This window comes from Theobroma umbraticum, unplaced genomic scaffold, assembly GCF_002168275.2.
Source record: "Theobroma umbraticum cultivar Fairchild unplaced genomic scaffold, ASM216827v3 scaffold_130.0, whole genome shotgun sequence".
Lineage (NCBI taxonomy): Eukaryota > Viridiplantae > Streptophyta > Magnoliopsida > Malvales > Malvaceae > Theobroma > Theobroma umbraticum.
In genome coordinates, this window is record NW_018397264.1 from 6,980,349 (window position 1) to 7,006,720 (window position 26,372).

At 37.5% G+C, this 26,372-nt stretch overlaps 6 protein-coding genes across 9 annotated transcripts; 3 read left to right on the plus strand and 3 right to left on the minus strand.

Moving 5' to 3' along the window:
• The first annotated feature begins 848 nt into the window (after positions 1-848).
• LOC110421150 (ABC subfamily C protein) lies at positions 849-3,755 on the plus strand. The gene is made up of 4 exons (XM_021434644.1): positions 849-1,963; positions 2,294-2,387; positions 2,744-2,953; positions 3,249-3,755. Exons 1-4 carry the CDS (start codon positions 873-875, stop codon positions 3,405-3,407), a joined length of 1,554 nt encoding a protein of 517 aa, XP_021290319.1. The 5' UTR covers positions 849-872; the 3' UTR covers positions 3,408-3,755.
• A 280-nt stretch (positions 3,756-4,035) lies between these two features.
• LOC110421137 (ARM repeat superfamily protein) lies at positions 4,036-5,651 on the minus strand. Its single transcript, XM_021434628.2, has 5 exons — positions 5,265-5,651; positions 5,063-5,169; positions 4,815-4,962; positions 4,533-4,727; positions 4,036-4,440 (listed from the first exon to the last, which is right to left on the minus strand). The coding sequence occupies exons 1-5, from the start codon at positions 5,475-5,477 to the stop codon at positions 4,198-4,200; spliced, it is 906 nt and encodes a 301-aa protein (XP_021290303.1). The 5' UTR covers positions 5,478-5,651; the 3' UTR covers positions 4,036-4,197.
• On the minus strand, positions 5,468-10,233 carry LOC110421132 (Tetratricopeptide repeat (TPR)-like superfamily protein). 2 transcript variants are annotated; one of them, XM_089784509.1, is made up of 4 exons: positions 10,001-10,233; positions 7,019-9,856; positions 6,500-6,598; positions 5,468-5,507 (listed from the first exon to the last, which is right to left on the minus strand). In XM_089784509.1, exons 1-2 carry the CDS (start codon positions 10,023-10,025, stop codon positions 7,176-7,178), a joined length of 2,706 nt encoding a protein of 901 aa, XP_089640635.1. In that variant the 5' UTR covers positions 10,026-10,233; the 3' UTR covers positions 5,468-5,507; positions 6,500-6,598; positions 7,019-7,175. The 2 variants fall into 2 exon arrangements, with proteins under 2 accessions (XP_089640635.1, XP_021290297.1); XM_021434622.2 differs by lacking the exon at positions 5,468-5,507 and having other exon boundaries at positions 6,045-6,598.
• A 124-nt stretch (positions 10,234-10,357) lies between these two features.
• LOC110421133 (BTB/POZ domain-containing protein) lies at positions 10,358-15,404 on the plus strand. The gene is made up of 12 exons (XM_021434623.2): positions 10,358-10,751; positions 10,866-11,049; positions 11,155-11,223; positions 11,308-11,406; positions 11,637-11,716; positions 11,806-12,637; positions 12,990-13,684; positions 14,107-14,191; positions 14,420-14,471; positions 14,587-14,636; positions 14,779-14,826; positions 14,916-15,404. The coding sequence occupies exons 1-12, from the start codon at positions 10,477-10,479 to the stop codon at positions 15,090-15,092; spliced, it is 2,646 nt and encodes an 881-aa protein (XP_021290298.1). The 5' UTR covers positions 10,358-10,476; the 3' UTR covers positions 15,093-15,404.
• Positions 15,405-15,522: 118 nt separating this feature from the next.
• ESD4 (Cysteine proteinases superfamily protein) lies at positions 15,523-19,229 on the plus strand. Its single transcript, XM_021434626.2, has 9 exons — positions 15,523-16,795; positions 16,939-17,018; positions 17,103-17,196; positions 17,297-17,395; positions 17,520-17,612; positions 17,703-17,822; positions 18,132-18,235; positions 18,548-18,620; positions 18,784-19,229. The coding sequence occupies exons 1-9, from the start codon at positions 16,025-16,027 to the stop codon at positions 18,844-18,846; spliced, it is 1,497 nt and encodes a 498-aa protein (XP_021290301.1). The 5' UTR covers positions 15,523-16,024; the 3' UTR covers positions 18,847-19,229.
• A 222-nt stretch (positions 19,230-19,451) lies between these two features.
• On the minus strand, positions 19,452-25,766 carry LOC110421135 (kinesin motor protein-like protein). 3 transcript variants are annotated; one of them, XR_002445624.2, is made up of 15 exons: positions 25,482-25,766; positions 25,289-25,382; positions 24,917-25,182; positions 24,156-24,377; positions 23,703-23,897; positions 23,332-23,433; positions 23,147-23,224; positions 22,886-22,967; positions 22,409-22,571; positions 21,827-22,156; positions 21,438-21,656; positions 20,760-21,327; positions 20,603-20,668; positions 20,033-20,277; positions 19,452-19,930 (listed from the first exon to the last, which is right to left on the minus strand). XR_002445624.2 is itself a non-coding variant. In XM_021434625.2 (15 exons), exons 3-14 carry the CDS (start codon positions 25,127-25,129, stop codon positions 20,095-20,097), a joined length of 2,421 nt encoding a protein of 806 aa, XP_021290300.1. In that variant the 5' UTR covers positions 25,130-25,182; positions 25,289-25,382; positions 25,482-25,766; the 3' UTR covers positions 19,452-19,930; positions 20,048-20,094. The 3 variants fall into 3 exon arrangements, 2 of the variants coding, with proteins under 2 accessions (XP_021290300.1, XP_021290299.1); XM_021434625.2 differs by having other exon boundaries at positions 20,048-20,277; XM_021434624.2 differs by having other exon boundaries at positions 19,452-20,277.
• Positions 25,767-26,372: the final 606 nt, after the last annotated feature.

Below are 26,372 nucleotides of genomic sequence, written 5' to 3' on the forward strand. Positions count from 1 at the left end.
TACATATTAAGATAATTATATAAATTATTTAATTTAAATTATTACACAATAGTATATTTAGTTAGCATTATTCAATTGTGTAACATGCATGATTTAAATAATATTTCCTTCTTATATAATATCAAATTTTCAAACTCTTTTAAATATTATATTTAGAAAATTACAAATGTCTGTTCGAGATCGTTGTTGGTTCACGACAAACGACTTTCCATCATTTAAGGGATGACAATTTTGATGAGGAAGCATGTGTGGGAGTTGCGATTTTCCTTTGATCATGGAAAATAAAAAGAATTTCACATCTTTGATGAAGGAAGTGAAGGTTCAACAAATTATAAGTTGTGCCTAATCAACATTATTTAAACAAGACTTCTACTTTCTTTCCTTTTTATTGGAATATAAAATGATAGGAATCGTGTGATGGTTATAGCATTCGTATTAGCATTTAACTATTTATATTTTTATGTGAAATTGATTAAAAATTAATATCTAAAACCTTAGCTTGATTATTAATATCCACGCAAAACTCGAACCCGACATATTTAGGAACCACTGACCCAAAACAATTGGGCTTACCTTTATGGGCTAAGTATAAGGTAATTACCAACTTTAAACCCAAAAACAAAGGCATTGGGCCTACATTTTCAGTATCTGACTTGGGCCAACGAACTCGTAACCAAAATGTTGGGCTTATTTCTATTGGCCCACTGTATGAAAATGGTACCCGAACCCGAATAGAGAAAACAAAGGCTTTGGGCTCAAAATCTTACTTGTCTTGGGCTTCAATGGAGGCCTGCAAATAGCAACACTAAAGCCAGAGAAATGGAAAATTTTCTCAACTGCCACCTCTGTCCTTCTAGCTCCGACGTCGAGCCATGGCGGGGGCGGTCTCCCTCTCCCCCACTCTCTCTTTCGTTCGCAAATTTTCACTGAAGCCGCTTCTGTTTTCCCCTCTTTCCACTCCCGTTCCCTCCAAGCCTACCAAGCGTAAAAACTACTTACGCCCCAAAATCCTTAAAACCATCACTAAACCCTTTCCTTCTTCCACTCCAACTATTCCGATAACCCCCGTAGAGTCCGCACCTGAAAATAAACCCGTCGACGTCGTCGTTTTCGAGCCTCCTTCTGATGAAATTCCAATCAAAGTTTTAGAAGAAACCTATAGAGTTGAAGAGTTTCAGGTTTCTGAGACGTCGGGCGTTGCTGGAGAAAACAGTGGGAATTTTGGTAAAATTTCAGCTTATTCCGTCTTGAAATTTGGGTTTTATTTTGTTGGAATTTTTGTGTTTCAGACTTTAGTTGCTGTTTGGGTGATGGGAACTGGAAATTCTCAGGATAAAGTTAATATCTTTCAGAGGAATAAAAGTGGGAATGGGAAATTTTTAAATAATGGGAAAGTTGAATCAAGTTCAAGAAATATGTTTTACTGGGATGACTCTGAACTCGAAGAAAAAGTTAAAGAAATTAGAGCAATGGCTAGGGAAGCTCGAAAAATTGAGGAAAAAGAAACGAAGAATGATGATGAGGAAGGTGATATGACTGATGAAAGTCTGAATTCTAAGGCAAGAATTGGGTTTGAAAAGGAGATTGGTGCTAGATTGAATAAGTTGGAGAAGAAATTGAATTCTAAGAGAGAGAACTTTCCAGGGTCGTATGTCAATATTTTGGATAAGTTAAAGGATGGTGAGGATGCAAAAGATATGGATAAAAAATTGTTCATAAAGAAGAAGTTTAAATTCAGAGCCCCTGAAAAGAATTCAAGAAGTGATGTGAAGGGTTTTGCCGGTTTAAAGGATGGTAGCGCAACAAGGAATAAGAATGGTATGGCTACTAGTGGTTCAGCGACTAAGGAGGGGGAAGATGGGAAGAGAGTAGTGAGTCAAAACTTGGATTTCTTGCCAAGTGATGGAGAGGACATTGAGAAGATAGAGGAAGAGGAACTGGGAGCTGTGCACAATAATATGAGGTTTGGTAATGTTCCTGAAAAGCTTTTCAATGCTTGACTCATTACTTTTATTTCAAGCCATTTATTTATAATTCTATATAAATGTGTGACTTTTGCAATCAGTTAAAGTTTGAGCATATAGTTTTCTTGAGTCCTGTACAATCCTTGGTTATTTGTTAAATTTTGAAGTGCTGGTTCAGAATCCAGTCAAGAGAGGTTGCCTACTGAAGTTATGAAATCAAGAAAATCAAGAGATTTGGATACCTAGAATTCACATATCTTTACAAAAGAGAACCAGGAAGCTAGAACCGACTCTGATAAGCATGCTTTCTTGCATTATTCTATATGCAGAGAAATTTACAACAAGCCACCAGCCAACAAAGTCAAGGATAACCAATCAAGCATTAAAACTGATCCATGGTGGCTGAATCTTCCTTATGTTCTAGTACGTAATGAACTTCTTCACTTCTTTTAACAATTATTCTGTCTCAATAGCATGAAAATAGTCATAGTTCATCTTAGAGGAGTTGTCCGAGGATCAATAAAGTTGAGACTTGAGACATATCTCTTAAACAAATGACACTAATAATGAAACCTCATGCAAGCACCTTTTTCCTTGACTGCCAGTTTTCAATACCACAAGTGTGTTACCATTTTCATTGTTTGAAATTTTTATCATGTAACTTGTTGGGTGCCTTATTGGATTCATGACTGTTGGAATTTCTCCATCCCCTTCCCTGCAATATCATTCCCACTTGTCAAGGATTGTAAAACTTCAGACTGTTCTCATACTGTTTCCAGGCTGTTCTCATGCGAAGAGGTGTTGATCATGAAGGACCCGGAGGACTTTTTACCTTAAGAATCTCATCTGAGGGCCAGGAACAGAGTGAAACTTCATGCACTGTTGCATTTGAGGACCACAGTGATGCCAATAACTTCTGTTATCTTCTTGAATGTTTTTTTGAAGATCTAGGGGATTTCAGTGCTGAAGTTGTTCCAATGTCAGTAAAAGTAAGAAATAATTTGATTTTAGAAAGTCCAAGCTTGTGTAACTTCATAAACATCTGTGTTTTTATTTGACTGAATCATGATAAAAGAGATATATAGGGTGTTACTTGTTATCAATCTACAAAGGGGATATTACTTACCAGTTTATGGACACTTCTCAACTGCTTTAGTTGCTTACTACATCCAGCAAATTTTTATTGGCTGTCATAAAGGATAAGAACTCTTTAGTGGATGCATTTTTCCTAAATCCGTATCAGAGACAGTACTGATATGAGAATGAAACCTGTGACTTATGCAGGAACTTTATCAAGCTATAAAATCGCATGCCAAGAAGGTAATTGTTGTTAGGAAGGGGCAGCTTAAGCTTTATGCTGGTCAACCATTTGCTGAGGTTGAGATGGCTTTGCACTCTTTGATTAAAGATAACCAAAGTGCCTCCATTGCAACCATAGAATAGGCCATGGAGGATTAAAAAGGATGGAATTGGTCACAGAGACTGTAAAAATTGAAGAGGATATATGCTTACAGGAGGTGAAGACCGGAGTTGAAGAACATGTAATCACTCTTCTGGTTCTCTTCAAGCTGCGGACATATTTCTTAATGGGAAGTTTCAGATGCGAGTAATTGAGTTACCCACACGAACATCAATCCCTCCTATCCAACATGTTGTAGTGGTTGTGAAAAGCTGCCACAAAAATTTTGTTACCATTGTTTTTATTTAATGACATTTGAGTGCTTACATTCGAGAAGAATAGTTGAAACATAAATTATTGGATTATTTGATTAATTAATTCTTCTTCAAGAATTTCAGATTTTTTTCTCTGAGAACTTATGGGAATGTCTGAAGTTTTAATTTTCTTCATACTGGTGCTGCTGCAAAAACTCATGGTTGCTGGCATCTATTGCATATAACTAGATTGATTAGGTTACAAATATATTGTCTGGGTGGAAAAGTATCTTTGTTGCTGAGTTCTTCAATCACTTCAAGCGGTGAAATGGGAACAGGGAAGGTAAGAGCACTTGGTTATCAAGTGCAGATGAATTCTTAACTTAAAAAAATCAATGAAATGTAAAGTCAACTTCCATTAAAAAATAAAGAAGATAAACTGAAAATGTGTTATTCCATCATTAAAAAAAAAGGAAAGAAAATAGATATTGCTAAATCATGTAAAAACAGCATTTACATGAAACAGAAGTTCAAAAACTCCTACTTTTCCACCACCTATGCTGTTGCTAAAACTGTTACTCTAAACTCTACTGGAAAGAGTAACTTTGACCATGGACTGAGCGTGATTGGGTGGTAAATTTGTCTGGCAAAAGCTTTGCCAAGCCTCCTCCTCAATCTCCTCTTCATTTTCTCTAAATGCCTTGTATAAAGAAAATACAATACTTCTCGCAGCTTCTCTGGCCTCTGGCAGTCTATCATTCAGCAAATCCGCAGCCATTTGAAGCAGTGTAACCATCCCAAACTCTTTGATTTCTTCCAGCCCCTGCAATTGGTAAACATAACAATGTCCAACGAGTGAGAAATGTTCAACATTTTGTAAACATTTGCTGCCAAAGAGTTTTCTCGGTACTGTACCATCTTGAGAACAGAATTGGAAATGGAAACAGCAGCTTTGGCTCTGACTCTAAGGTTGCCATGGTTAACATATCCGCGAAGCTTCTGAAGCAGTGGCAAAGGAGCCATAGACTTAACCATTGCATTCAGCGACCTATCTGCTTCTTCACACACAAACTTCTTGTCCTGGGAAGCTTTAAGTAACAGCTGCAACAACTGTAAACCCACCACAAATTTTAACACCTGACGTTGAGCATCGAAAACCTCAAAAGAGAAATGTTAATTGGCCAAATGGGTACCCACCAACTGATCAAATGCACCAGAATCAGTGGAATCAAGCAACTTTTCATCAAAGGCATTGAAGATATCTGAAGCAGCCATAATCGAGGTCTTGCACAGAGCACTTCTCGGGTTCTTCATTGCCTTTACCACTACCAAGATTACCTTTTCTCTGCATAATCACATATATTCATCAGCATAATAAGTTAATAAGCCACCACCAAAAAAGGCACAATAAATAAATAAAAAAAAAAGAAAATCTCGAATCTTACAAGATTGGAAGCAGTAGGTTGGAGTGATATAAAGAGAAACGCCTAGCGTCATTAAGCGACTCACAGAGCTTCACCCAATCCTTTGAATCTAACCCTTCAATTAAGCTCTGAAATGTAAAAAATTCATACCAAAAAGAAACCAATCAGACTAATGAACTTGCAACAGTGTTTTACTTTCACCGTAGTTAAAAATGGGAATTACTTGGATGAAGGATTCAGGGTCTTGAAAGGGTTTGAGATTCTCGGAAGGGATGTAATCAACGGATGCATCAGCAGACGGTGGCAAAGGAGCCTTGTTCTCGTCATTCACACCAAACTCTGATGGTTTTTTCTGGACTGGAACCGACACTTTGGCTTGTTTCTTGGGTCTCTCTGGAGTAATCGGAAGTGCATTATCTATGGGTCTCAACGCCATTTCGCAATGAGAAAAAGAGGAATCTACGATCTGAAAACAGATTGGTGTAAAGGGTGGAGAGGGATTCGAGACAAAATTTGATTTAAAAGGGTTAAAGTTACTTTGATGGAGGAGAAAAAGGGCTACGGAAACGCTCAAATATTTAAATTTTGAAGAAAGTGGAAAAGAGACGTTGGGCTTCCCTTTTATTCTTCTAAGCTCCCAACGGTCGAATCTATAATGTGGTAATTATCTTCTATACTCGGGGTTGTATTATTCTGTTCATTTCTGCTAGGACGCGTGGCATTGACAATCCTATTAGCACATAGTTTTGAATTTGAAAAATACTACTAGTAAGATAACAGTAAATAAATAAAAAAATTAATAATTTTTATTTTTTATTATATTTAATTAAATTTTTATATTTTTATTTTGAATCAAATAAATTTTTATAATTAATAAATTAGTTAAAATATCTATTTTGTTATTTTATGAATATATAGAGTTGCTATACAACATGAATGATGAAAAATATTACATAATTATGTCATTATGTTATATCAATAACATAATATATTATTACCGTTATGACATGCCGGTATATCATGTTAATATAATATTTTAACTAAAAATAATTAATTATGATTTATTTAATTTAACATAAAAATATAAGGACTAAAACTTTGATTTTAAACCAAACAAAGATGAGCCAACATGGAAAACAAGGGCCTCTGCATCCATCTCATGATAGTACTTCTTGAATGTTCCTCTTCCTATGTTATACATAAGAACAAAGGTTTGATGCTTATAACATGTTTATTTGACAATGGATTTCTTGCAAGTGATAATACATACAACACACCAATTTATTTGAACGAAATTTCTTATAAATATTTGTATGAAATCACGCTGACAACGTGTTCAATGGGGAACTACATGTTCTGAAAGAGGACCCCTTCATCAGATTCTAAGTTTTGGTAGGGTTTGCATCAAAATATGAAACTGTGAATGATCGAAAATTACAAGAGGAGGCATTTGCTAACTTTGTTGTTTGCTGATGGGATCTTTCTTCCCAATCATCCAAGACACGATTGCAATGGCTTCGGTGAGAGAGCTCTCATGTTGGAATGTAACCCAGAATCCTGTATTAAAACAAGAAGGAATGTATATTGTGAATGAAGATATTATTAGAATATGGATTCACATGTCACTAGAATAATAGATGTTTGAACAGAGAGTTTAGGGATATTGGTTTTTTGTAGCCTCGCTATCTCAATGCTCCAATCGTATGTCTTATCGTCAGATTGAAAATTTACTAGTCATTACAGATCCTATATGCAGTTAGAAGCCAATATTTGAAATCCAGAGAACCATAACACACAAAGGCACCATATCACATGTCCACCTATATAACTATTTAACTACATGATTAAAATGGGAGATGTTGATGTTCATGGGAAATTGAATGCATAGCAGTCTCCTTCAAACTACTAACACACAAAATTAAATGCATAGTCACAGCTTACATAACGCATCAAGCACTTGATAAGAAGAGGAAATACCTTAGCCTAAGCTCATCTCTAGATGTGAGTTACTTGTAACAGAACTGTCCAGCCCCCAAATCGCTCCACCAGCAAGATGAGTAAGACCTCATTGTTGCATCAGAGACTTGCCAAGTAAACGCGTTAACAGATTGCTCCAACACCTAACAGAAACAAGTTACCAATATTTGGAAGCATGTTGAGACTTGGCTGTTTCCTTCAGGACAGCCCCTACGATTGCTGCCTGCTCAAGGCATTCAGCCTTGTGCAGTGCATCTAAAAGAACAACACAGGTTTTGGTATAAATATTAAAACCTTTCAGTCGAGTTTCCTCGAAAAGTGTATATGCATCTATTGCCCTATTTGCACTGCTTAACCCCTCTATGATAGCATTATAGCAGGCAGAATCAGGTATACCCCCATCAGCTTTAAACCTCTCAAAGAGTCCATGAGCTTCTACAACATTACCAGCCTTTGCAAGTCCTGAGATCATGGTGGTGTAAGTGATGGTATTGGGTTTTAAACCTTGCTTTTGCATCTCTTGCCAAAAGACAAAGGCCTTATTGAATTTTCTAATCCTGCAAAGACCATTTATGAGAATGCTATAAGTAATGTGGTTGGGAGTGCATTTCAAGTCCTTCATAGACTGGAAGCAGATAAGGGCTTCATTAACCTCTTCTGCTTTCACCAAAGCATCAAGCAAGCAATTCCATGTGTATACATTAGGTGTCAAACCTCTCTGCATCAGCTCTTCTAAAATTAGATATGCTTCATCTATTCTACCAACTTTCCCAAACCCGTCAATAAGACTACTATAGATAACTAAATTCAACTCTATGCCCTGTGATTTTGCTTCTTCAAAGAGCATGTATGCTTCATCAAGCCTGTCAATCTTAGCAAGACCATCAATGACAGAACCATAGGTAACAACAGTGGGTTGGTGACCCTTTGTCTTCATTTCCTCTAGCAGCTGGTAAGCTTTGTTCACCTTACCTGACTTGCAGAATCCATCAATCACAGTGTTGTAAGCACGGGTGTCCAAAACACAGCCTTGCTCCTTCATTGCATGAAACAACTGATAGGTCTCATGCGCAAAACCTGCTTTCACAAGGCAATGAATCAGAATTGAATAGCTTTGTACATCTGGAATGAATCCCTGAGCCTTTATCTCCTCAAATAAAGCCCTACCCTTCTCAATTTCTCCAGCTTTAAAAACACAATCCATGTAGGTATTGAGGAGCATAAGATCAGGAGGGCAGCCCCTGCGAAGCATTTCTTTATACATCTTATGACCATCCTCCCTCCTGCCGCACTTGAAGAAGTTCCTGATGAGGGATGTATATACAACGGCATTTGGAATCTTATTAGCATCCAACATCTTCTCATAAAGTCTGTAAGCATCATCTACTCTGCCATGCTTGCCCAAGCCATCTATAAGCGAGCAAAATGTAACCTCATTTGGGCAGCAAACTTTGTGATCCATTCCATAAAAAATAGAACAAGCATCATCAAGTTTTTGTGCTTTACACAGTCGATCAACCATTATGTTTACAGTAATAACATTGGGATACAAGCAAGCTTCTTTCATGGCATCTCGAACCCTAAAAGCATCCTCAAGATTTCCTTCCTTACAAAGCATGTCTATAAGAATATTATACGTTGGAGGGTTGGGCACTGCATCTTTCTTCATCTCCTCAAAGATCCTCAATGCCTCCTCCACTTTCCCCTTCTTCCCAAGGCAAGTAAGAATGCAGTTATATGCGATGACACTCGGAACGGACCCCTTTTCCTTTTGTCTTTCTAGTAAACTGTATGCTTCATCAAACTTTCCTGCTGAGCCATAACCCATGATCATGGTGTTATAGGCATAAGCACAGGGGACCTTTCTATTCTGCTCCATCTGCTCAAATAATTCTACAGCTTCTTGTAGCCTATTTGCTTTGCAGAGAACACCTATCATGCTTGTGTAAGTCACATCATCAGGAATTAGGCTTTGTGCTTTCGTCTCATGAAAGAATTTCCATGCCATATCCACCTTACCCACCTTACCAAAGCAGTCTATACAGACATTATAAAGAACAATGTCTGCTTCAAAAGAGTTGCTCTTCATCTCATCCAACAGAGAAAGCGCAGCATCAACCCGGCCTTCCTTGGCAAAGACGCGAATAAGTGTAGTAAACAAATGGACACTGACTTCATAACCTAGCTCTTGCATCTGCTGAAACAAAGTGAGCATAAGGTCAGATTCAAAGACAGCAGATAAAGCACCAATTAGAGTCGTATAAGCTGAGAAGGCTGGCCGGAATTTGAACTTTCTCATTGTTTGTATAATATCAAAAGCTTCTCTTAACCTGTGGGACTTGACACAGCTAACTACCAACTCAATGCACGTGTCATTAGACGGGCCAAATCCTGCAACACTCATTTCTCCAAGAATCTGTTCCAGGCAATCAAACTTCTTATTCCGAGCCATTACCATGAGAAGTGAATTGTACGCTTCTGGACAATGTGCTTGGTCTGTTTTCCTCTCAGCCCATCGAAAGTAATTTATTGCTAGATTGACATCCTTCAACTTTCTCAAAACCCCAATGACCAAGCCAGGTTGAGGTTTCTCATTGAGCAGAGACAGAGCATGTTCGAGGGCCGGCCCCCAAGGACCACTCTCCAAGACACAACACACATCATCCACTTCTTTTCTCACCCCTTCAATTCTACTTGGGTTTTCTTGAATACTACTTTTACCCACAAAGGGAACAGATTTCTTATACAATTCAGAAGAAGGCCCATCTGAGAAGGAAGACAGGTTCTTAGAAATATTGAAAATCTGACAACACTTTGTACGAATACAAAGTGTTATTCCTGCAGCACCCACAAAAAAGAAACACACATGAAAATGGAAGGGAATTAAAAAGAAAAAAGAGAACCCATGGACAGAATACACTATAAAACTCAAAAGATCAAAAATTTCAATCAATACTGAAATTCCACAAATAAATAATTTACCTGGATTTCTTAAGAGCATCTTCATGTAGACATGCGTAATCTATTACAAAACTTAGTATAATCTCGAATTAAAAAATTGACAAAAGGTACAAAAAAAGTTATTTTGCATACAAAGAGAAATTCAAAGAGGAATCAATCAAACTAAATGAGAAGAATTTAGGGTTTATGAAGGGTTTAGTTCATGTGAACGGAGCAAGGAGGGAAGTAGGAGGAGGTAACGGAAGATGGAGGAAGAGTGACAGTCTGACTGAAAGAGAGCTTCCTTAAATAGTTAAAACGAACCGTTTTGCTTATATTTCAAAACGCAGCGCTTCATTAACTTTCGCTTCCAGTGTCACCGTCGTTAATAAACCAAATCTTCAACGCTCAAAGCCCCGCACTGAAAAAGAGAAAATGAAAAAAAGGCTTTCATTTTTGGTTTCCCTGGCATTAATGGTTTCCTCACGAAGTTGAACGACGACGTTTGGTGAAGAAACATGGAACCGCAATTCTCGAGGCCCCGATCGTACGGACCGCCGACGCACCAGCAGCAGCAGCAATTGAAAATGACGATTCCGCCACCGCCACAACACTCGGACAACGACAGGAGCAGCAGCGAACTCCGCGCGGTCGATTGCAACCTTAATTCCCTTTGCGAACACATCCAAATGGAAGGTTTCAACGGCGGTTCATTCTCCGACATCGTCGTGAATGCCATGGGATCTACCTACCACCTCCACCGCCTCATACTCTCCCGTAGCTCCTACTTCAGGTCCTCCGAAAAAACAAAAAAAAAAAAAGAATTTTGAAATAATAACAAAAAAAAAAACAACCTAACTCCTAACTTCTCACTAATTAAACTCTAATTTGATTCGGTTTTAATCAGGAACATGTTGCACGGGCCTTGGAAAGAAGCCAAAGCTCCGATGGTGACATTGAACGTCGACGATAACAACGTTAACGGTGAAGCGATCGCGATCGCGTTGGCGTATTTGTACGGACATCATCCCAAGCTTAATGATAATAACGCGTTTCGCGTTTTAGCTGCTGCTTCATTTCTTGATCTTCAGGTCCTTAAAAAGATCGAATATTTCTTAAATTTTAATTTTCAATTTTATCATTTTGCGGTTATTTAATTAAATTATAGCTTTTTAAATTTTGGCATGTGAATGCAGGATCTATGCGCAATATGTACTGATTTTATTATATCTGAGCTGTGGACTTCGAATTTCTTAGCATATCAGGTTTCAAACTATAATTTCACAATTTCTTTTGTTTTTTTATCCCTTTTTGTGTTTTTTGTAATCGAATTTTGGATGTAAATTTAGGTGTTTGCGGAGAGTCAAGATTATGGGATACATGGAGAAAGGGTGAGGAATGCTTGCTGGGGCTACCTTTGTCAAAGTGGTGCCATGGAATTGAAAGAGGTAAAGCAGAAAAGGTTCCATTTGTGGTGTTTACCAGCTCACATTTATGTTTTCAGCTATCATACTTTGACTAAATTGTTGAGGAACTAACAAGAACTAGAGAGAATAAAAATTTAATGAGCCAAAATTTTTCCTCCAGTGTAGGTTAGTGGTGGATGTTATTTATTAGCGTGAGTTTTCTCATGTAGGAGCTTCACTAACTGGTCACTGGTTTTTGCCATCATGCATAGGTGCTACCTAAACTTTCATCTCAGACTTTACATGCATTGCTGACCTCTGACGAGCTGTGGGTGCATAGTGAAGAAAAACGGTAAGATGTGTAGGCAGCCAGTAAACTTGGGTTTTGTGGTTCATGTTTATACAGTTGGATGAACCATTGTTTTTATTTTCTATCAAAAGGTTTGAACTGGCATTGCACACGCTCCTCTCAAAAGGTGCTTTCTACAAGACTGAACATTCTGATCAAGGCAGTTCCTCTCCTGAGATGGCAATTGGCATTCCTCCTGAGTCTTCTAAAGCAAAGGGAAAAGATTTAGTTGATAGCTGTCCTGGTAAGACGTTGGAATCTGAACTGGGATGCCTCAGTTTAAAAGGTAACCTAGAGCACTGTAATACTGCTCAGAACCTCCTTGTGGAGCTCACCGAATGTATGGTTGACATCCAGACTGGAGTATCTAGCTCTGAAAAACAGGTGCCGCAACCTAAATATGCTCAATCAGAGCCTATATATCCCTGCAACATGGATCAGTCTTCATCAATGAATAACTCATTTTCAGATGCAGAGGGGATAAGAACTTCATGTTCATATGTTGAAATGCCAATTGGTGTTGGAACAAGTGGATTGGGGGCCAGTGGAATGGCCATGGAGGGACCATCTGAGGAAGGCTCATGCTACCATTTGAATAATGATAATTGGCTTGCAAGCGATCAATCAAGGAATTGCTCTTCTGTGGACTCCTCCTGTAGTGGGATCATGTTGAATGATTGGGGAAGGTGTGGCATGGCTTCTCTTTCTTGGGGTGGCAGGGTTGTGGGTAAAAGACAGGTAAAAAGCTATGCTAAAGGGAACTGCAGGATTCGTGGTGAGGAGTATGATGCTTTTGTCAATATATTTGAAGGTGGTTCTCTTCTATATTGCAATATGTCCTTTGAGGAACTTTTGAATGTCAGGAAGCAACTTGAAGAGTTGGGATTTCCTTGCAAAGCTGTGAATGATGGTCTTTGGCTGCAGGTTTGTTATCTGTACTCATTTGTTTCTATGTCTGTTATATCTTGTGCTGTATAAGGAATACTTTATGAAGGTTGGATAAAATCAAGTCAAGAAATATAATGCTAGTGGTGGACACAATGGGTATTATGATTAGGTATTGGGTTGAATCTTGGGAAGTCTTTGAATCTGGTGGTTTTTGAATAATCTGTTTATTGGATTTTTGAAACATGGCAGAGACTATGCTGTTCCTTTTCTCCTGGAAATTTGTATTTTTCTTCCTTTCTGATATAAGCATTCACAATTCTTACAAATTGTTCCCTCTGCTTCTGGCTTCAGTAAGGATTTTCATTGTATTTGTATGGCTATTATGTAGATGCTATTAAGCCAGAGGGTGCAAGAAGTTGGGGCTGACACATGCAAAAATTGCTGCCTCACTAGTATGCAATGCGCTTGCAGGCAGCCATTTGGATTTCCACACGGAGTAGCTACTACAGGCTATTATGTGCAAGAGCACGATCAAAATCATCTTACTGGCAACATTGGAAATGTGTATGTGGCTGATAATAATCAAGGTGAAGGAAGTGGCCTCTTTAGGCCAGTAAGAGTGCATGTCAGGGGGCCTATTGATGGACTTGCAGGTATTGGACGTGGAGCTACATTTGTTCCTGCCACTGCATGGCCTCCAACACGATTTGTCTTTTCCCGTGTGCCCTTTGGTATGGGCAACAGAAATGGCCAGCAATCTCTTCCTAATGATGATTCAGAGGCTAGAGCTGACAATAATGGAGACATGTCTGGTGGTGGATTAACTGCTCTGGTTGAGTTAAGCCAAGGAGGAAGCAATGCCACTAATGTTCATGGAGAACAAACAGAGAGGAGTTATGAGACAGATCTGCAAAGCAGTGTCCCTGTAACTTCTGCTGCAGGGCCAGCTACTAGTGGGATTGCCATGCAGATGCTCGAGTCCCCAGAACATGGCATTGGAATTGAATGGGAGAATGCAACTAGTTCTTCTATATCATTGGACATGAAAACCCCTCTGAGTCACTTCCCTCCCTTTCGTTTTGGGTAAGTTATCTCTGTTACATATAACTATTGGTTTGCACTTTGTAAGTTGAAAGAAGCCATGCAGGAGCTTCTGTAGACTGCAGAGGTTTGTTTATACAATTAATGGTGGAAATTCTTCTACTCAGTGCATTACTTGAGCATTATTCTCTTTATTTTGAAGATAACATATTATTAGTAGTACATTTTACCTCCATTAAGAATTAATAGAATCAACACTGTTGATCTTGTTTTGAACTGATGATCACTTCTTATGTTCAATGAGAAGCAAACCACATTTTTTTGAATTTTAGGGTGCCATCTGTTCTATACTGTCTCTGTTAAATCTGTCAATCTTGTGTCAGCATTTGTCCTTTTCGTTTTTGGTACTTAAAGGTTGAAGAGCAATTCTGATACATGTTCTGTAAATCATTTACTGGTTGCAGGGTTGAATTTGAAGATGTTCACAGGCTTGGTGATGCTCAAGTCAAGCACTCTCCAGAATTCTTTTATGCTGGTTCTTTGTGGAAGGTAGTTGAATATAAAGACCCTTTCAGAACCTCATTACTGATTCAGTTTTGCTCCAAACCTGTCTTATTATCTCATATATTCCAAATATCATTGATAGTATCTCTAAGAATACATTTGGATGAGGAATTTGGAATGAGGGTTTTTTAAAATGCATGAATTCTAAATAACATCATTTCCATATCCTATGTTTGTGTGAAGATTTGAATTAAGATCTACTTCAATTTACAGGTTAGTGTTCAGGCCTTTAATGATGAAGATCCTCAAGGACGCCGGACTCTAGGTAATCTTCAAATCATGGAAGGATCAACCTCCAGAAGTTTTTATCCTGTGTTTTTTGAGGTCACTATGATGATTTTGCGATTTTGTTTTCTAACCCAATTTTTTCCCCACTTTAGGATTATTTCTTCACCGGCGGAAGGCTGAGATAACTGACTCTCTCAGAAAGGTCAGCCCTCTTTTGCCAAATCAAAGCATGAGATGGTCTTTCATTTGCTGTTTAGATCTTGGTGACCAAGAATTGGTTATTGTATGATTAAATTAGAATGTAAGCAGAGCTTTCGAGTAATAAGAAAACATCCTGTTTTCAGGTTCACATATACGTCGATTCTCGCGAAAAGGTGACCGCCCGGTATCAGGTAAAGAAACATGTTAAAGAAAGAGTTCCAACCCCATTCTCTGTGCTATCAGCCATAATAATAATATGCAAAGATGTTACAATTTGCAGTTGATTTGTCCATCAAAACGAGAAGTCATGGTGTTTGGAAGCTTCAAACAGAGGGGCACTCTCTTGCCAAAAGCTCCCAAGGGATGGGGCTGGAGGACAGCTCTGTTGTTTGATGAGCTGGCTGATCTTCTCCAAAATGGGGCCCTAAGAGTAGCTGCTGTCGTGCAGCTTGTGTGAATCTCATCTAAAAGCATAAAATTGCTCACACCTGGTTTTCCCTCTGTGTCAGATGTAAAAAGAGCGCAACTTTTAACCTTTGGGCAGAGGATGATTAAAACCTGACATCTATCCTCATCCTGTGCAGTTTTACTAATAATCAATTGCAATTCTTTTGTGACCAAATATTTTTTTATTTTATTTTGCAGAGTTATTATTTTATGTAAATCAAAGTATGATAAAAGTGTAGAAACACAACTCCTTGTATCACTTCCCAACGGAGTCAATGCTGAATTCAAGAATTTATGGTACAAAAGCTTTAAAGTAAGAAATTTTTTCTTTTATTTTCCACCTCTTCCATGAATTATTATTGTACTGAAACAAATAAAATCCTTCTTAAAAGGAAACAAACAAACAAACAAAATCATTTTTAAAACAGCTGTCCCCTCCGGACATGCCGTTTCCCAAACATAAACCTGAAAACGCACCGTACCAAGTTGTTTCCAAGTTGTTTATTCGTTGTACCGCGAAAGCCAATGCAAAAATTCCAAAACCCGTTTCCAATCTCAAGTCCTTTCAACTCTTTAACGAATTAAATCTGTTCTTCTCGTTTAGATCCCAACTACAGCGCCAGCAGCAGCACCGGATAATTCCTGCAAAATTTCCCAGATTTTCCATTATTCATCTTCCCATTTTCCCCCCTTATTTTCTCCACTTTGAAAGTTCTTGGTTCTTTTTAGTCTCAAGAAAAAAAAAATTCCTATCTTTTTATGGGGTTTTGATAAATTTCGATCTTTCAAATTCTGGGTATTCACGATTTCCCTGTAAAAACAGTTATTCTGGTTTATGAGCTTTTAGGGTTTTATAAAAACCCTAACCTCCCAAATGTTTTCTTATGGTTTTCTATAAATGGGTTTTGAGTTTTTAGGGCTTGAAGTTTGTACATTTCATCAATGGGTGCTTTAGCAAGTAATCGGAAACGCGGTGGTGACGAATATTTCAATTCCAATTTCAATCACAAAAACAAAGCCCTGTATTCAAATTCCCCAGATTTTCAACTTTCTAAAAAACCCAGATTTTCTTTGATGAATCGAAGCCCAGAAAAAGCAATTGTATCCTCTAGCAACACCGTTTCGAGAATCTCTCGTTATCCAGAAGCTAAGCTTCCTTTCCCTAGAGAAGTTCACGCCCCTGTTAGACACCATAAATTTGGGTTATCAGCTTTGATTCCTAGTCAGGATTCAGTTAAAACCCATATGATGGGGAATGTTTTGAGTCGTAGATTAAGTAATGCGAAAAGGCAAGCTTTTGATGTTTTGAGGTACTTTAAGAAGGAAAAAGAAGTGGTTTTTGTGGAGGATGATGATGAGAAAGAAAAAGAGGCGGTTTCGGATGATTTTAGTGTGGAAGAAGTTGAGGTTATTGAAAAAGGGAAGAATAATACGCAGGAGGAAGAGAAGAATGTTCAGCCATCGTCTTCATCTGTGGTTACTGAGTTGAATAATGGGAGTTTGAGAGTGGAGAGTGCGTTGGACATGTTGTCATTGAATCAGGAGGTTGCTGATGTGTCTACTTTAGAAGCTTATAGGAAGTTGCTGGAGAGTGCAGAGAGGAGAACTCCCAAGTTGAAAGATTTGGATTTTCAAATTGAGTTGAATGAGAAGCGTAGAGCTGCACTTCAGGCATTGCGACCAGAGCAGAAACCAGAGGAGGAGCAAGAAGAGGTGAAATTCCTTTGCCTGCTTGCTTTTACTTGAGTTGCATTGTCTGGGTATTGTATTTTGAAGAATTTTTGTTGATTCTAGAATAGAATAAAAAGTGTTGTGATTTGTTTAGACTGATTGGCATTAACGTCATCAAATTTCAGGTGGTACCTCGTGAACCTTTTACCCCCCTTACAGAGGAGGAGATGGCAGAGGTTTCACGTGCTTTTTCTACAAAAAACTGGTATGTTATAATGCATGTGTTGGTATTTGATTATTTGACTGGATGTCGCTTGTGCTGTAACATTGTTTGTGCTTGCTTTTGCAGGAAGAAGATATTAGTCTCTCATAAGAACTCAAGCATTGATATTAGAGGAGAAGTTTTGCAATGTCTGAAACCAGGCGCATGGTTGAATGATGAGGTTTGTATTCACTAGAAGGATTTGTTAGTTGTCAACATGCAATTACAACGTACTTAGCTAATAATCTGTATTTTACACACGTCTTTTTTTTTTTTTGTAGGTTATTAATCTCTATCTTGAATTACTCAAAGAAAGGGAAAATAGAGAGCCGGAGAAGTTTCTGAAATGCCATTTTTTCAACACTTTCTTCTATAAAAAGGTGGTTGCTTGCTCTTCTTCAATTTTAGTGTACCTTAAACTTCCTTAAACTTTACTCTTTCATGTAAAAGTCTTTATGGCTATCATTTTCTCAACTACTTTTCCTTCTGAATTGTGATGCTCAGTTAGTAAGTATGGAGAGTGGCTATAATTTTAGGGCTGTCAAAAGATGGACTTCACAAAGGAAGTTGGGGTACTGCCTATTTGACTGTGATAAAGTAAGTATTTATCTTTTCTTTCTACAATCATTTGTTTTGCGTGATTGAACATTGTATTCATCCCTGAATCAATTATTCTACTTTGCTCAGATATTTGTCCCCATACACAAAGACATACATTGGTGCTTGGCAGTTATCAATAATAAAGATCGGAAGTTCCAGTATCTTGATTCACTAAAAGGAAGAGATGCTAAAGTGCTAAGTTCACTGGTAAGATTTCCGGTGACATGTTTTTTTCTTTAGATGTCATGTTATTTTGATGCATGTAATTAATTGATTCAAAGTGCATTATGCAGCTTATATTTAAGTGGATTTGGAGTCTAAGATCCTGTTAGCTGCAAGAGTCATTTCTCTACTAGTTCTTTATGTTTTAAACCTTTACTGTCTAATTCATGATAGTAGGGTCCAGCCAACCCTTCCCGCTCTTCCCCCTAGAAACAATACAAGAGGTGTATATCTATATACACGAGTTTTTGGCACTTCTGTAAAACTTGTTTTAATGTTGGTTGTATGTGCCAGGCAAAATACTTTGTTGAAGAAGTCAAGGACAAGAGTGGAAAGGACATAGATGTCAGTTCTTGGGAACGAGAATATGTTGAAGACCTTCCTGCACAGGAGAATGGGTGTGTATTGCAATACCTGCTCCAGTCATGTTTTAAGGATCAGTGTTAGAATAATTGTTCTTCTTAAGCTTATTGCATAAACAAATAAAACTGTTAAGTAATTTATTGTGCAGTTGCTTTGTACACATCTGATTCTTTTTTACAAACCCTTTATGGCAATTGGTTCAAAATTTTTGATGAGCCCATATTAATGAAGTAAAGTACAGTTCCTCCCACCTAGGGTGCTCATAATTAGTATATTATTAACTATTACGTGGGCCTTTTCTATTAAAATTTAAATTATTTTCCTCAAACAACTTTCTTTATGTACAGGTTTGATTGCGGCATGTTTATGTTAAAGTACATTGACTTTTATAGCAGAGGGTTAAGGCTTTACTTTGACCAGGTATGCTCATGGAGAATAATTTCTTATGCTTGTAATTCTCATTATAAATCATTTGCTTCATGTGATTAACGTCATGGTAGTCAAGTCAATAGTTATCTGGATTAAAAAACTGTTGATTTGATTTTGTCGTTGAACTGAGTTGTGATTTTCCATCCTTCTGTAGGAACACATGCCCTATTTCCGATTAAGGACCGCAAAAGAAATTTTAAAATTGAGAGCAGAATGATTGAAAGTGTGTACATGCTGCAGCACCCGGAAACGAATTTACAATTGAAACATCTTTCGGGTATTTTTATAATTATTTTTTTCCGATTTGTATAGGTATGCCTCCTTATCTAGTTTGACTACTGAGAAGGCTTTTTACTAGGAAATTGGAATGGTGTGCAAGAGTTTGCTTTTTCTGATTAGGGTATTCAGTATAATGACTTGGCAAAAGTATGATAGTAGTGTACAAGGCGTGACCGAGTTACTTTTTAACTGTAAATGCAAGCCATGAGAATGTAGGGCACAACTTTCTCAAAGAGTTTGTCTTGGAAATAACAGGTTTTTGGTTGTATCTTTTTCCATATGCCATAAAAAAGGGTCTCTCTTCTTCTTCTTTCCCGTTTATACCCATTGTGCTTTGCTTTTTGTTTACAGCTTTTGAGTAGGAATGGATTTTGTAGTTTGGACTTTCCTCACATGATATTTTATATATATATATATATATATATATTTCCGATTATTAACTTTTGCTAGAATAAAAGTTATTATAAATTTCCATTATTAGTAACATAATTTGCTCAATGTAGAACATAGAAGTTTTATACCAAAGTTGCTGCTCAGGCAGTCTTTATCAATGAGTACATAATATTTCAATAAATTGGGAAGTTTGAAATATTCAAAGACATTCATATTTCTTAAACTAGAACCTTACATGCACAAGCTGATTCTTTTCCAGGTGACAAAGCAAAATATAATTTGGGAGTACAAATAAACAGATGTAAAAAAGGGGAAGAAAATAAGAAGCCCTATTTTCCTTGTATCTCCTTTCCTAGAAATCAACATTTGCCTGTTACCATTTAAACAGCAACAGAAGAAAGGCCACATACCCATATCAATCTCTCAACAACAACACATCGGATTCATCTAAAAATAATACATTTTTGACAATTCACCCCCTCACGTAAGAGATGCACCCCAATCCTCTTTGTATGAGCAAGGAAACACGCACGTGAACAGCAACATTGATGCCTCTGCAAGGAGAGTCCGAGATCTGTGGAATGCTGATGAAATTCCTCTCAAGACCTTAGAACAGCTCCGCGCATCGACTGCCAGAACCGAGTTGATTCATTTAAGGGAAAAATTTATCCATCTATAGCATATTTTTAATGTAAGTGACCACCGTGACAAATAGTGCCAAAAAGATATACATGAGAGGAAATTACAGAACAGGATCTGATGGAGTAATGGAAACGGAGAACAAATTGCTGCTTTAACGAGGAACTCTCTTCCGACTCAGTATCTCCTGCTCTTTCAGTCGATGCTGGAACCTGGCAAGGCGAGCTTGAAGACTCACCAGACCAGCAGCCTTGCGTGAAAGCACAAAGCTCAACTGGGTCACGTAATTGTCAATGAGGCTGCCTGGTTGGTCCACCTCTGCCAATAGCTTCATTTCCTGAAATATATGCATGCAAAACAGGATGAACAGTGGTTTAATTGGTGTATGAATATTTGAAAAAGTTAGAAGCTAATTTCTCCAGCTTAGACTTGTACTTTTCTTCATATCATTTGAACAGTAGCATAGTTAAGGCGGAGCATGACCTGAAAAAAAGAACTTAAATATACCAAAAAAGTAGTTCATCTATGGGCAAATCACCAATGTGCAAGGATGGCAAACTCGATTCATTGCTGAGTATAATGAACGCACTATGATGCCTCACAACACAAATACTCAAATAAAAAAAAACCCTTCACCGCTGATCAAGTGCAAGTTTACTTACTTCACGAACAATCTCCATTGTATCCTCAATTTCTTTTCTGTGAGCAGCAATTAGAGCCTCTTCCTCCTGCAACAAACCAAACGTATACACAGAATGAAGAAAGTCCTGAAAGAAGCCCTAATATGATAAAACAGAATGAACCACATTGATGGCCTACCTCTAGTATTGCATTAATATTCCCATCAGTGGGAGGCTCAGGATCATACTGTCTATGTCCAACATTATTTGTGTTGGCATTTGCCTGCCTAAAGTTTGTAGTGGACAAATCAGATCCCCCTCCATCTTTCTTGACCCAGTTCCCTGTCTTCTCCGATTTTTCTTCTCTAGTCACTTTTCTACGAGGGGGTGACACCTTCTGCACTTTCTCTTCTGCATCAGCTGAATTTTGAGAATTTGATGAGGAAACTCTTTGACTGGTGGATCCACCATAAGAATTATTCACTTCAAATCGCTCCTTATCCATTGGGCCAGAAGCCATTCCACTTTCCTCCCTCCCATTGAAAGGGTAACTTGATGAAAAAGTTGAATCAACAGTATAAACATCTTTCTCTATAACCCTTCGACCTGTATCAACAACTTTTACTTCCTGCTGTCGCTCATAAACATCTTCTACATCTGCGATAGCTGACAGAGAAGATGCTGAAGAAGCATCCTTATTACTTGGTGGTAAAGAATTTACAGCCTGTTCCTTTTTAGGATTACCACTTTTAGATAGACTTTTGACCCTGTTGATTTAGATAACAATAATCTTCAATTAGTCAACAAGTACAACAATATAATCTAACGGAACAACGGAAGTCCTTTTTGTGGAGGCTTATTATAGGAACAAGCATACCTATCAGCATATCTCAGAGTATTGAGAGTGTGTTCACATGAACCTGCATTTGGAGAAATACATGAGATCATAACTGTCCTTGAGTTGCCAACAAAAGAATCACGGAGCACTTCAGTTAGTTTGCTCCCACGAAATGGTATATGTATCTGGTCATTGTCCAGAGCACGAATGCACTCCTTAAGAGCCAAAAGGCTCTTATTAATTTCAGCACCCTCAATCCTGGCAATGATCCAAACAAGTGATATCAAAACATGCCAAAAGTAAACCAGGTGTGGAGAAAAAGATAGCTTAAGACAGTAAACAAGCTGACAGATAAAGCCCACCCGTATATACACCTTTGGAAGCAGTTTCTGCAGCCATTTTCTCCCCAAAGAAAAACTCATACTTACCTAGTTTGCCGGTCATTGTCAGTGGTGTCTGCACCTCTTTCACTGCCAGCAAGATCTATAAAAGAAATCTTTCCCACAACCTTCCCACCTTTAGACTCATTCCCATCATTGTTCCGCTTGGACTCTTTTATCTCAGGGTGCTTCTTGATGGCAAGTTGTAAAATAGCATGTGACCTTGAAGATTCTTCATTTGCACCAGTAGATCCTGTGCTTCTAGCAGCATTTCCCCTCTCAATGTATTCCTTCACAATTTGCACATCTGACACCTCAAATTCTTGCAGACCAACAATGCAGACTTGTTGTCTCCCATCTTCTCGCATACAAAGTTTCCTATTGGAGGACATTTAGACTAGTCAGTTATCTAGTTGTTATTAATGCATATATGCATCAACATGTACACCAGAGAAACATATTGAAAGAGAAAATGTGTGCTTGACATGGAACATATTGTGCTTAATAGACAGTCAGACCAACAAACATTTCAAAGTCACTACACATCATAAATCAATCAGGTATGTTTTACCAAAAAAGGTTTATCAGAAAAAACCACATAAATAAACAAGGAAAGAATAAGAGATATACTTTCTATCACTCAGAAGGTCAAAGAGTTTTCCACCATATATCTCAAAATAGCTAAGCCACAATTTAAATCTCTGATTACGATAAACTGGCTGATGCAAATATCTAACAAGGTCTTGTACAGCTCTGAGAGGTAACGGTTGCATTGTGAACGTCTTACCACTACCTGAAATCAAAAATATATTCCACAAAACAGTGTCAAATTAGCAACAAGCCACTCAACTTTTAACATCCAAATAAAATTTTCCTAGAAGTTTTGAGCACCAATAATGAACCAAAAGCTACCACTTCAATCTTCATGTAAGAAATATAGTCCAGAAGAAACTGAAAGGAATAGATGCCTAGCTGCTATCCAAGATGCATGTAGGCTTTGATACCGAAAATTTTCCTTCTAACATGAATAAGCTTCAAGCATACGAATATAGAATATAATATATCACATGAGCCATTCAGAAAGAAAAATTCAGGAACTCTATGCACCTGTCTGCCCATATGCAAAACAAGTGGCTTTTGTTCGTTGAAAAATGGTGGGTACAATCGGCTCAACGGTAACACGATAAACCTGTCAAAGCAAACAAGAGAGGAAATCAATATTTCGGTTTAACAAATATATCAACACAGAGCAGACGAACTTTGGTCATAATATACTCAAAACACCTGGATAACCAAATTTAATAGACAAAATTATTCAGGAACAACATTCAGATAACAACAAGGCAATAGATTTCAGCTAAGTATTACCTCATCATTGCTAACATGCTCATCCAGAACAGCATCAAAACAGAACTCATGCTTCTCTACATACGCTGTCAAGTCCACCTGTCATATAACAATTAAAACAGATATAAGAAATGACATATCGAACAAGCACCAATAGTGAACACACAGTAACATCACATTAACTTCTATTAAAAAGGGGAACAAACCTTTAGCTTTGGTTCATGGACAGTCAAAGCATTCTCACTCACGCTTACTATATCATCCTCCTTCCGAGAAATCTCCTTCTTGTTTAATGGCCTTTTCCGTACCTTATATCACATGTAAGACAAAAATTTAGCTTTACAAAAAATTTAAAAAGCAAGGCATATAACACTGTGCTATGAACATGCATGCATACATGCATCAACCCTACCCGGATAAATAATAAAACACAAAAGCAGGATAATAATGCAAGGAACAAAGACACTAAACAGGAGAACAAACTTTAATCTTAGCAAGGAAAGAAGGTTATCCCCATATCCATAGGGGTGAGAGAGGCAAGAGAGAAATGAAGCACCATGGCTAGAAACCAACATACCACAACTTTAATCTTAGCAACATTGTTTTCCCTTGTGCTGATCTCTTTTTCATTGACAGAGAATAATGAAGCGGAGGAATCTGCATTATCTTGCTCTTTTTGCTGCCGGCTAGTTGTCACATTAAATTCATTTTCAAATGCTTTGTTAACACCAGGCATGAACGGCGATGGCTCAAAAGGTTCAGATATAACATGCTGCAAACAATCAAGTCAAAATTTATTTCCAAAGGAAAAGGAAAAAGATGCTATGACAAACTTAAATTAAAGTAAATTTTCAACTGAATTTAAACAATATCCAAAGGGAACAACAACCAGAAACTATCCAGCCATATCACCACAAAAATGAAAGAAAAATAATAAAGTTGCATGTAACTGATCTAACTTCAAGTGATAAACCATTGTGAAACTCTCCAGCAAAGCTACATGCAGTAACCTACAAGGCTATAACCATACCTCAGACAGAAGCTCTGTATCATCCATAGCATGAAGATCCAAAAGCCCAGCTCCAAAATCCCCCCTGAACTCTGGAGAATAGAAGCCATCAGATGTAGCCGGCCCTCCTGAACTTTGGGCGGTTGGTGTGTATGGCTCCGACCCAGATTCCCCATTAAAATTGAGGTTCCTCATTAATTTGAATAGCCTCTGCTTCTCTTCTGCGGATTGTGCTCCATAACCCTTTGATAATGTAATAGTAACTTCTCATTATCCCAGAACGTGTAAAATAAACCCATTTAAGTATACAAGGTAACCACACCAGGAAGTATTTAAAATACAGATAGATCATTTGAAAGGAAATAAAAATTGAGAAACTCATCGGAAAATAAGGAAACAAGCATCACAACAATCAACTAATCACGAACGCTACAAATTTCTTGAATGCTCATCACCCTAATTGTCAATACGAATAGTGAATTTTGCACAACTTCATTAAAAAATTATATACATTCCATCAACTCAGCACAGAATATTAATCACAATATACAAACTTCAAAACCATTTCCCTTAATGAAAATGCAAAAGCCACGAGTGTGATCACTGAAAAAGTTCATCAAAATGACAATCTAAACTAAATTTAAAGCAAATAGAAAAATACATTAATCCAATTCAAATTGCATGCATCTGAATTGAGCAATAAACAGTTAACATTTACTAATCCACGATGACAAAAAATTAATAAATAAACACGTGGAAACAAAAAGCAGAGCGGTATTTACCTGCATGAGAAGATTGGGAAGGAGGCGTTGGTCGATGCCAGTAGAAGCCAAGGGAGAGGCCAGATGTTGCAATCCAGCAGACTGCAACCACCGCGCCATAACAGCATCACCGGCATCGCTGGCGGGACCTGCATTGTGCAAGGACCCGCCGCCGGCGGCATGATCGTAAAGCGCCGTCGCTGCAGCATTGCTTTGCTGCATCTGGCCACCCATGTGGCGCTGCGATCGCCTTTGCGGAGCCAACTTTTAAGATCTGTTTATCAACGCTACCACATAACCAAAACACCAAACTCCAAAATCAAAATTCATAAAAAATAATAATAATAAGAATAAAAACAAAAATAAATCAAAATGTAACTGAATTTCACTTACAAGGAGGAGAAAATCCAACTTCCAAGAAGAACATGAAAGTGAATTTCTTCGGGAAAAAAAAAAGTGATTCCAATAACCGTTCAATTTCTTAACCCTATCAAAACAAAATGCCACTCAAAACTCAGACATTCAAACTTCTTTATAAAAAAAAATGAAAGAAAAGAAAGCAAGAAAAATAAACAAATAAAATTACCAGAAACGGGGGAAAAACTGAAGAAGGACGTCGCCGATTCGAGATCTGCGATCAGATCTGAAAGAGAAGAAAAATCATAAAAAGCTGAAACCCAAATTAAATTCAATCGTACGGTGTGTCTGATTTTTCCTTTTTCTTTTTTTTTTTTTTCCTTTCTCTGATTAGAAATGAAAAATAAAAATGCGATGAGAATTGAAAGCCCAGAGAGAGGGTAACCGGTGCTTTCTTTTTTATTTGTATATAATATTCTTTCTACGTCGGTTGAAATCTAGAGAGAGATAGAAAGGTAGATACTAAGATTATATAAATTTTATCATTAAATATTTTGGTGGGTTTTCTTTTTTAAATTTATTTGAACGGCTATGTCGAATTTATTGAATGACTTAAATGCCCTTGCTTCTGCTCAATGATATTATCTTTTTCTACTGCTTGGTGACCGAAATACCCTTAACGGTTGAAGTTTGCTTCTAAGAAAAGATCATGTTTGCTTTTTCGTGTTGAAAATTAAATTAAAAAAATAATTTAACATTCAAAAAAGTCTTTCACTTATATATAATTATTCAAATATTAAGAATAAAATCAAGAAGGAATTTTTTTTTTTCAAAATTATCTAATGCATGGACGGCATCCTAATTGTTTAATACGTTAATTATGATTAGTAGAAAACCTAATTGTTTTTGTTTTTGATTATTTTAGGTACATACACATGTGTTCTTTCCAAGCAAAGTCAGTATCATTAAAAAATAGTCCAGCTAGTTCTTCAGTTTTCACATGCCACTTTCATCATAACTCGGAACTAATCTCTATCAATTAAAATAAGGAAATGTTAACCATTGTTTTATTGGTAGAATTTCACTCAACTTCATTGCCAAATTGGTCATTTTGTTGGTA

What these genes read in the sequence shown, in the direction of transcription:
- LOC110421150 (XM_021434644.1), top strand. Translation starts at nt 873, where the DNA reads ATGGCGGGGGCGGTCTCCCTCTCCCCCACTCTCTCTTTCGTTCGCAAA. An exon ending in GCTGTGCACAATAATATGAG is followed by an intron (nt 1,964 to 2,293) that starts GTTTGGTAATGT and finishes TTCTATATGCAG; the next exon opens with AGAAATTTACAACAAGCCAC. An exon ending in TGAATCTTCCTTATGTTCTA is followed by an intron (nt 2,388 to 2,743) that starts GTACGTAATGAA and finishes TACTGTTTCCAG; the next exon opens with GCTGTTCTCATGCGAAGAGG.
- LOC110421137 (XM_021434628.2), bottom strand. Translation starts at nt 5,477, where the DNA reads ATGGCGTTGAGACCCATAGATAATGCACTTCCGATTACTCCAGAGAGA. An exon ending in CTGGTGCATTTGATCAGTTG is followed by an intron (nt 4,728 to 4,814) that starts GTGGGTACCCAT and finishes GTGGGTTTACAG; the next exon opens with TTGTTGCAGCTGTTACTTAA. An exon ending in CCAATTCTGTTCTCAAGATG is followed by an intron (nt 4,441 to 4,532) that starts GTACAGTACCGA and finishes TACCAATTGCAG; the next exon opens with GGGCTGGAAGAAATCAAAGA.
- LOC110421132 (XM_089784509.1), bottom strand. Translation starts at nt 10,025, where the DNA reads ATGAAGATGCTCTTAAGAAATCCAG. An exon ending in GATGCTCTTAAGAAATCCAG is followed by an intron (nt 9,857 to 10,000) that starts GTAAATTATTTA and finishes TGGGTGCTGCAG; the next exon opens with GAATAACACTTTGTATTCGT.
- LOC110421133 (XM_021434623.2), top strand. Translation starts at nt 10,477, where the DNA reads ATGGAACCGCAATTCTCGAGGCCCCGATCGTACGGACCGCCGACGCAC. An exon ending in TCCCGTAGCTCCTACTTCAG is followed by an intron (nt 10,752 to 10,865) that starts GTCCTCCGAAAA and finishes GGTTTTAATCAG; the next exon opens with GAACATGTTGCACGGGCCTT. An exon ending in CGAATTTCTTAGCATATCAG is followed by an intron (nt 11,224 to 11,307) that starts GTTTCAAACTAT and finishes ATGTAAATTTAG; the next exon opens with GTGTTTGCGGAGAGTCAAGA.
- ESD4 (XM_021434626.2), top strand. Translation starts at nt 16,025, where the DNA reads ATGGGTGCTTTAGCAAGTAATCGGAAACGCGGTGGTGACGAATATTTC. An exon ending in GCGCATGGTTGAATGATGAG is followed by an intron (nt 17,197 to 17,296) that starts GTTTGTATTCAC and finishes TTTTTTTTGTAG; the next exon opens with GTTATTAATCTCTATCTTGA. An exon ending in CTTCCTGCACAGGAGAATGG is followed by an intron (nt 18,236 to 18,547) that starts GTGTGTATTGCA and finishes CTTTATGTACAG; the next exon opens with GTTTGATTGCGGCATGTTTA.
- LOC110421135 (XM_021434625.2), bottom strand. Translation starts at nt 25,129, where the DNA reads ATGGGTGGCCAGATGCAGCAAAGCAATGCTGCAGCGACGGCGCTTTAC. An exon ending in ACTCTGAGATATGCTGATAG is followed by an intron (nt 21,328 to 21,437) that starts GTATGCTTGTTC and finishes CTAAATCAACAG; the next exon opens with GGTCAAAAGTCTATCTAAAA. An exon ending in CAATGGAGATTGTTCGTGAA is followed by an intron (nt 20,278 to 20,602) that starts GTAAGTAAACTT and finishes CATATATTTCAG; the next exon opens with GAAATGAAGCTATTGGCAGA.